The sequence below is a fragment of the Coregonus lavaretus genome, assembly GCF_964263955.1.
Source record: "Coregonus lavaretus genome assembly, contig: HAP1_SCAFFOLD_6487, whole genome shotgun sequence".
Lineage (NCBI taxonomy): Eukaryota > Metazoa > Chordata > Actinopteri > Salmoniformes > Salmonidae > Coregonus > Coregonus lavaretus.
Window position 1 is genome coordinate 17,997 of NW_028157747.1, and position 9,504 is coordinate 27,500.

At 43.1% G+C, this 9,504-nt stretch overlaps 1 protein-coding gene across 1 annotated transcript; it reads left to right on the plus strand.

The window, feature by feature from the left end:
* Nucleotides 1-2,622: 2,622 nt before the first annotated feature.
* Nucleotides 2,623-6,026, plus strand: LOC311124972 (intermembrane lipid transfer protein VPS13B-like; the record flags this gene model as incomplete). Its single annotated transcript, XM_084199061.1, has 2 exons — nt 2,623-2,857; nt 5,806-6,026. Coding segments are annotated over 2 exons (456 nt in total), but the record flags the coding sequence as incomplete, so codon positions are not given.
* Nucleotides 6,027-9,504: the final 3,478 nt, after the last annotated feature.

Consider the following 9,504-nt stretch of genomic DNA (forward strand, 5'->3'; position numbering starts at 1 on the left):
AGAGAATTAGAGAGAGCATACTTAAATTCACACAGGACACTGGATAAGACAGGAGAAGTACTCCAGGTATAACCAACTAACCCCAGCCCCCCGACACATAAACTACTGCAGCATAAATACTGGAGGCTGAGACAGGAGCGGTCCGGAGACACTGTGGCCCCATCCGAAGAAACCCCCGGACAGGGCCAAACAGGAAGGATATAACCCCACTCACTCCGCCAAAGCACAGCCCCCGCACCACTAGAGGGATATCCCCAACCACCAACTTACAATCCTGAGACAAGGCCGAGTATAGCCCACAGAGGTCTCCACCACAGCACAAACCAAAGAGCTCTCCAAGGATGTCAGGGACAAGACTGTAGACCTACACAAGGCTGGAATGGGCTACAAGACCAAGCAGCTTGGTGAGAAGGTGACAACAGTTGGTGTGATTATTCGCAAATGGAAGAAACACAAAATAACTGTCAATCTCCCTCGGCCTGGGGCTCCATGCAAGATCTCACCTCGTGGAGTTGCAATGATCATGAGAATGGTGAGGAATTAGCCCAGAACTACACAGGAGGATCTTGTCAATGATCTCAAGGCAGTTGGGACCATAGTCACCAAGAAAACATTTGGTAACACACTACGCCGTGAAGGACTGAAATCCTGCAGCGCCCGCAAGGTCCCCCTGCTCAAGAAAGCACATATATAGGCCTGTCTGAAGTTTGCCAAGAACATCTGAATGATTCAGAGGAGAACTGGGTGAAAGTGTTGTGGTCAGATGAGACCAAAATGGAGCTCTTTGGCATCAACTCAACTCGCCGTGTTTGGAGGAGGAGGAATGCTGCCTATGACCCCAAGAACACCATCCCCACCGTCAAACATGGAGGTGGAAACATTATGCTTTGGGGGTGTTTTTCTGCTAAGGGGACAACTTCACCGCATCAAAGGGACGATGGACGGGGCCATGTACCGTCAAATCTTGGGTGAGAACCTCCTTCCCTCAGCCAGGGCATTGAAAATGGGTCGTTGATGGGTATTCCAGCATGACAATGACCCAAAACACACGGCCAAGGCAACAAAGGAGTGGCTCAAGAAGAAGCACATTAAGGTTCTGGAATGGCCTAGCCAGTCTGCAGACCTTAATCCCATAGAAAATCTGTGGAGGGAGCTGAAGGTTCGAGTTGCCAAACGTCAGCTTCGAAACCTTAATGACTTGGAGAAGATCTGCAAAGAGGAGTGGGACAAAATCCCTCCTGAGATGTGTGCAAACCTGGTGGCCAACTACAAGAAATGTCTGACCTCTGTGATTGCCAACAAGGGTTTTGCCACCAAGTACTAAGTAATGTTTTGCAGAGGGGTCAAATACTTATTTCCCTCATTAAAATGCAAATCAATTTATAACATTTTTGACGTGCGTTTTTCTGTATTTTTGTTGTTGTTATTCTGTCTCTCACTGTTCAAATAAACCTACCATTAAAAATATAGACTGATCATGTCTTTGTCAGTGGGCAAACGTACAAAATCAGTAGGGGATCAAATACTTTTTTTCCCTCACTGTACACCTTAGCCAAATAAATTTAAACTCAGTTTTTCCACAATTCCTGACATTTAATCCTAGTAAAAAATTCCCTGTATTAGGTCAGTAGGGATCACCAATTTATTTTAAAAATGTGAAATGTCATTTGGAATGTGGACCCATTCCAACACCTGCTCCCTGGCCCTCAGCCAATCACATCTACTATGTCTGTTAGCTGTAAAGCAATACAACCACACTATGATGGCGGGACACACATTACAACAGTGTTAAAAAGAGCAGCTGGCTCCATCTATGTATTGAAAGCTGTTGTTGTACTGTATGTATACATTTGATGCACAGTTCTAATTGGTGCACCTTCTCTCCTCCTCCTCCAGTTGGAGCTCCAGTCATGTAGTGTTAACATCTCTCCTCCTCCAGTTGGAGCTCCAGTCATGCTGTGTTAACATCTCCCCGCCTCCAGTTGGAGCTCCAGTCATGCTGTGTTAACATCTCTCCTCCTCCAGTTGGAGCTCCAGTCATGCTGTGTTAACATCTCTCCTCCTCCAGTTGGAGCTCCAGTCATGCTGTGTTAACATCTCTCCTCCTCCAGTTGGAGCTCCAGTCATGCTGTGTTAACATCTCTCCTCCTCCAGTTGGAGCTCCAGTCATGCTGTGTTAACATCTCTCCTCCTCCAGTTGGAGCTCCAGTCATGCTGTGTTAACATCTCTCCTCCTCCAGTTGGAGCTCCAGTCATGCTGTGTTAACATCTCTCCTCCTCCAGTTGGAGCTCCAGTCATGCTGTGTTAACATCTCTCCTCCTCCAGTTGGAGCTCCAGTCATGCTGTGTTAACATCTCTCCTCCTCCAGTTGGAGCTCCAGTCATGCTGTGTTAACATCTCTCCTCCTCCAGTTGGAGCTCCAGTCATGCTGTGTTAACATCTCTCCTCCTCCAGTTGGAGCTCCAGTCATGCTGTGTTAACATCTCTCCTCCTCCAGTTGGAGCTCCAGTCATGCTGTGTTAACATCTCTCCTCCTCCAGTCATGCTGTGTTAACATCTCTCCTCCTCCAGTTGGAGCTCCAGTCATGCTGTGTTAACATATCTTCTTTTCTGTCCTCCAGTTGGAGCTCCAGTCATGCTGTGTGTTCCTCCCCAACGATAGCCTCCCCTCTCCCAGCACCATTATCTGTGGAGACATCCCTGGTACTGTCCGTAGCTGGTACCACAACCAGGCCACCATGCCTGGGACTCTGGTAGTCTGTCTGCCCCAGATCACTGTGCTTTCTGCTGGACACAAATACATGGAGCCCCTGCAGGACCTGCCCTTCATGGTGTCCAGGCCCATACTGGAGGAAGGTAGGTTGTTATTACACCTGTTATAGCAGGACATCTCCTTCATGGTGTCCAGGCCCATACTGGAGGAAGGTAGGTTGTTATTACACCTGTTATAGCAGGACATCTCCTTCATGGTGTCCAGGCCCATACTGGAGGAAGGTAGGTTGTTATTACACCTGTTATAGCAGGACATCTCCTTCATGGTGTCCAGGCCCATACTGGAGGAAGGTAGGTTGTTATTACACCTGTTATAGCAGGACATCTCCTTCATGGTGTCCAGGCCCATACTGGAGGAAGGTAGGTTGTTATTACACCTGTTATAGCAGGACATCTCCTTCATGGTGTCCAGGCCCATACTGGAGGAAGGGAGGTTATACTCTTATATTATTAAAACCCAACTATGTTTTAAGTGAAAAGTAAGGGCTTGTCAAATGACACAGGACATTCTAATCGGCACCAAATGAGCCCTAGCTTTCCCCCTAAACATCTGAATTATATTAGGAAAATGACCTCTTGAAAACTGTGGATGTTTGTGGTTGCATTCCTCATTTACCTTAACAAATGACAGATCTAAGTGGAGAGACTGTTAGTGGGTGTGTTAGATCGATATAGTACAGCTGTCTCTACGTGTGGTGAAGGTGAGGTTGACATAACCGTGTCTATCCCTCTGCCAGAACATTCCACTGTTGCTCCAACAGAAAAGGGCACCTTGTTTTAAACACCCTCGCTAGCTTAATGACATCAGAGTTGGGTGTGCAGGTTAACAAAAGCCTCCGCACAAACACTTGCAGTGTTGCAGTTAAAATGAACAGCCTGTGAGTCTAGTACTTCATTCCCTTGCTCTGAATAGATCATGTTTAATGCCCTGGATCAGAGCTAGTCTCTCATGTTTAATGCCCTGGATCAGAGCTAGTCTGTCATGTTTAATGCCCTGGATCAGAGCTAGTCTGTCATGTTTAATGCCCTGGATCAGAGCTAGTCTGTCATGTTTAATGCCCTGGATCAGAGCTAGTCTGTCATGTTTAATGCCCTGGATCAGAGCTAGTCTGTCATGTTTAATGCCCTGGATCAGAGCTAGTCTGTCATGTTTAATGCCCTGGATCAGAGCTAGTCTGTCATATTTAATGCCCTGGATCAGAGCTAGTCTGTCATGTTTAATGCCCTGGATCAGAGCTAGTCTCTCATGTTTAATGCCCTTGATCAGAGCTAGTCTGTCATGTTTAATGCCCTGGATCAGAGCTAGTCTGTCATGTTTAATGCCCTGGATCAGAGCTAGTCTGTCATGTTTAATGCCCTGGATCAGAGCTAGTCTGTCATGTTTAATGCCCTGGATCAGAGCTAGTCTCTCATGTTTAATGCCCTGGATCAGAGCTAGTCTGTCATGTTTAATGCCCTGGATCAGAGCTAGTCTGTCATGTTTAATGCCCTGGATCAGAGCTAGTCTGTCATGTTTAATGCCCTGGATCAGAGCTAGTCTGTCATGTTTAATGCCCTGGATCAGAGCTAGTCTGTCATGTTTAATGCCCTGGATCAGAGCTAGTCTGTCATGTTTAATGCCCTGGATCAGAGCTAGTCTGTCATGTTTAATGCCCTGGATCAGAGCTAGTCTGTCATGTTTAATGCCCTGGATCAGAGCTAGTCTGTCATGTTTAATGCCCTGGATCAGAGCTAGTCTGTCATATTTAATGCCCTGGATCAGAGCTAGTCTGTCACGTTTAATGCCCTGGATCAGAGCTAGTCTCTCATGTTTAATGCCCTGGATCAGAGCTAGTCTGTCACGTTTAATGCCCTGGATCAGAGCTAGTCTGTCATGTTTAATGCCCTGGATCAGAGCTAGTCTGTCATGTTTAATGCCCTGGATCAGAGCTAGTCTGTCATGTTTAATGCCCTGGATCAGAGCTAGTCTGTCATGTTTAATGCCCTGGATCAGAGCTAGTCTGTCATGTTTAATGCCCTGGATCAGAGCTAGTCTCTCATGTTTAATGCCCTGGATCAGAGCTAGTCTGTCATGTTTAATGCCCTGGATCAGAGCTAGTCTGTCATGTTTAATGCCCTGGATCAGAGCTAGTCTGTCATGTTTAATGCCCTGGATCAGAGCTAGTCTGTCATATTTAATGCCCTGGATCAGAGCTAGTCTGTCACGTTTAATGCCCTGGATCAGAGCTAGTCTCTCATGTTTAATGCCCTGGATCAGAGCTAGTCTGTCATGTTTAATGCCCTGGATCAGAGCTAGTCTGTCATGTTTAATGCCCTGGATCAGAGCTAGTCTGTCATGTTTAATGCCCTGGATCAGAGCTAGTCTGTCACGTTTAATGCCCTGGATCAGAGCTAGTCTGTCATGTTTAATGCCCTGGATCAGAGCTAGTCTGTCATGTTTAATGCCCTGGATCAGAGCTAGTCTGTCATGTTTAATGCCCTGGATCAGAGCTAGTCTCATGTTTAATGCCCTGGATCAGAGTGTATGTGTGTATGTTTTGTGTGTGTGTGCGTGTGTTTGCCTGTGTGTAGGTGTTGGGCTCTCCATTCCTCTTCCATGCCCCCTGCCAGCCAACAGTAATGTGTTAGCTAGACTCTGAGGACCATGAAACCAGGGTGGCTATTCTTAAATCAAGAGCTGCCTGCCTGTGTCTGTCTCTGTCTCTGTCTCTGTCTCTGCCAACTAGGACCAGGCCCGCTTTACTGCCTGGCCTGGCTGCCTGCCTGTGTTGGTGGGGGCAACTCTTCGAACCCTCTAAAGGAATGACATCTTCTCTACACTCTTAGTTCCTACCAGGACATATTATGGGACAGAGTTTAATGTTCTCCTCCCCCTCTATGACTACAGTAGTGATGATTCTATGTAAAATGTCCTTTCTGAAGTCTCATCCTATGTGTCAGCATTGGCTTACTCTTGTCCTTTCTGTATCCCCAATAGACATACAATACATGTATTCACCCCTGCCTCTCCCCCTCCACCCTGCCCTGCCCAGGTGATGCCTTCCCATGGACCATAACCCTGAGTCAGTTCAGTGTGTACACCCTGTTGGGTCAGCAGCGGTCTCTGAGTCTCCTGGAGCCAATGGGCTGTACCTCCACACTGGCAGTTACCTCCCACAAGCTGCAGGCTGCAGGCCCCGACGGACGACACGCCTTCATCGTCTGTCTGCACGTTGACCTGGAACCTCTGAACATCAAGGTCTCCAACCCCCAGGTTAGTACACACACCCACACCCCAACCCCCAGTAGGTTAGTACTGGACCATAGAATAATATACAGGTTAATACTGGACCATAGAATAATATACAGGTTAGTACTGGACCATAGAATAATATACAGGTTAGTACAGGACCATAGAATAATATACAGGTTAGTACTGGACCATAGAATAATATACAGGTTAGTACTGGACCATAGAATAATATACAGGTTAGTACTGGACCATAGAATAATATACAGGTTAGTACTGGACCATAGAATAATATACAGGTTAGTACTGGACCATAGAATAATATACAGGTTAGTACTGGACCATAGAATAATATACAGGTTAGTACTGGACCATAGAATAATATACAGGTTATAGAATATAATAATATACAGGTTAGTACTGGACCATAGAATAATATACAGGTTAGTACTGGACCATAGAATAATATACAGGTTAATACTGGACCATATAATAATATACAGGTTAGTACTGGACCATAGAATAATATACAGGTTAGTACTGGACCATAGAATAATATACAGGTTAGTACTGGACCATAGAATAATATACAGGTTAATACTGGACCATATAATAATATACAGGTTAGTACTGGACCATAGAATAATATACAGGTTAGTACTGGACCATAGAATAATATACAGGTTAGTACTGGACCATAGAATAATATACAGGTTAATACTGGACCATAGAATAATATACAGGTTAGTACTGGACCATAGAATAATATACAGGTTAGTACTGGACCATAGAATAATATACAGGTTAGTACTGGACCATAGAATAATATACAGGTTAGTACTGGACCATAGAATAATATACAGGTTAGTACTGGACCATAGAATAATATACAGGTTAGTACTGGACCATAGAATAATATACAGGTTAATACTGGACCATAGAATAATATACAGGTTAGTACTGGACCATAGAATAATATACAGGTTAGGACTGGACCATAGAATAATATACAGGTTAGTACTGGACCATAGAATAATATACAGGTTAATACTGGACCATAGAATAATATACAGGTTAGTACTGGACCATAGAATAATATACAGGTTAGTACTGGACCATAGAATAATATACAGGTTAGTACTGGACCATAGAATAATATACAGGTTAATACTGGACCATATAATAATATACAGGTTAGTACTGGACCATAGAATAATATACAGGTTAGTACTGGACCATAGAATAATATACAGGTTAGTACTGGACCATAGAATAATATACAGGTTAGTACTGGACCATAGAATAATATACAGGTTAGTACTGGACCATAGAATAATATACAGGTTAATACTGGACCATAGAATAATATACAGGTTAGTACTGGACCATAGAATAATATACAGGTTAGTACTGGACCATATAATAATATACAGGTTAGTACTGGACCATAGAATAATATACAGGTTAGTACTGGACCATAGAATAATATACAGGTTAGTACTGGACCATAGAATAATATACAGGTTAGTACTGGACCATAGAATAATATACAGGTTAGTACAGGACCATAGAATAATATACAGGTTAGTACTGCACCATAGAATAATATACAGGTTAGTACTGGACCATAGAATAATATACAGGTTAGTACTGGACCATAGAATAATATACAGGTTAGTACTGGACCATAGAATAATATACAGGTTAGTACTGGACCATATAATAATATACAGGTTAGTACTGGACCATAGAATAATATACAGGTTAGTACTGGACCATAGAATAATATACAGGTTAGTACTGGACCATAGAATAATATACAGGTTAGTACTGGACCATATAATAATATACAGGTTAGTACTGGACCATAGAATAATATACAGGTTATAGAATATAATAATATACAGGTTAGTACTGGACCATAGAATAATATACAGGTTAGTACTGGACCATAGAATAATATACAGGTTATAGAATATAATAATATACAGGTTAGTACTGGACCATAGAATAATATACAGGTTAGTACTGGACCATATAATAATATACAGGTTAGTACTGCACCATAGAATAATATACAGGTTAGCACTGGACCATAGAATAATATACAGGTTAGTACTGGACCATAGAATAATATACAGGTTAGTACTGCACCATAGAATAATATACAGGTTATAGAATATAATAATATACAGGTTAGTACTGGACCATAGAATAATATACAGGTTAGTACTGGACCATAGAATAATATACAGGTTAGTACTGGACCATAAAATAATTTTCAAGATAGGTTAGTACTATAGATCTATATACAGGTTAGTACTATAGGTTAATATACAGGTTAGTACTATAGATTTATTTACAGGTTAGTTCTATAGATTTATATACAGGTTAGTTCTATATATTTATATACAGGTTAGTACTATAGATTTATATACAGGTTAGTTCTATAGATTTATATACAGGTTAGTACTATAGATTTACATTGGGGAGAACAAGTATTTGATACACTGCCGATTTTGCAGGTTTTCCTACTTACAAAGCATGTAGAGGTCTGTAATTTTTATCATAGGTACACTTCAACTGTGAGAGACGAAATCTAAAACAAAAATCCAGAAAATCTCATTGTATGATTTTTAAGTAATTCATTAGCATTTTATTGCATGACATAAGTATTTGATCACCTACCAACCAGTAAGAATTCCGGCTCTCACAGACCTGTTAGTTTTTCTTTAAGAAGCCCTCCTGTTCTCCACTCATTACCTGTATTAACTGCACCTGTTTGAACTCGTTACCTGTATAAAAGACACCTGTCCACACACTCAATCAAACAGACTCCAACCTCTCCACAATGGCCAAGACCAGAGAGCTGTGTAAGGACATCAGGGATACAATTGTAGACCTGCACAAGGCTGGGATGGGCTACAGGACAATAGGCAAGCAGCTTGGTGAGAAGGCAACAACTGTTGGCGCAATTATTAGAAAATGGAAGAAGTTCAAGATGACGGTCAATCAACCTCAGTCTGGGGCTCCATGCAAGATCTCACCTCGTGGGGCATCAATGATCATGAGGAAGGTGAGGGATCAGCCCAGAACTACACGGCAGGACCTGGTCAATGACCTGAAGAGAGCTGGGACCACAGTCTCAAAGAAAACCATTAGTAACACATTACGCTGTCATGGATTAAAATCCTGCAGCGCACGCAAGGTCCCCCTGCTCAAGCCAGCGCATGTCCAGGCCCGTCTGAAGTTTGCCAATGACCATCTGGATGATCCAGAGGAGGAATGGGAGAAGGTCATGTGGTCTGATGAGACAAAAATAGGGCTTTTTGGTCTAAACTCCACTCGCCGTGTTTGGAGGAAGAAGAAGGATGAGTACAACCCCAAGAACACCATCCCAACCGTGAAGCATGGAGGTGGAAACATCATTCTTTGGGGATGCTTTTCTGGAAAGGGGACAGGACGACTGCACCGTATTGAGGGGAGGATGGATGGGGCCATG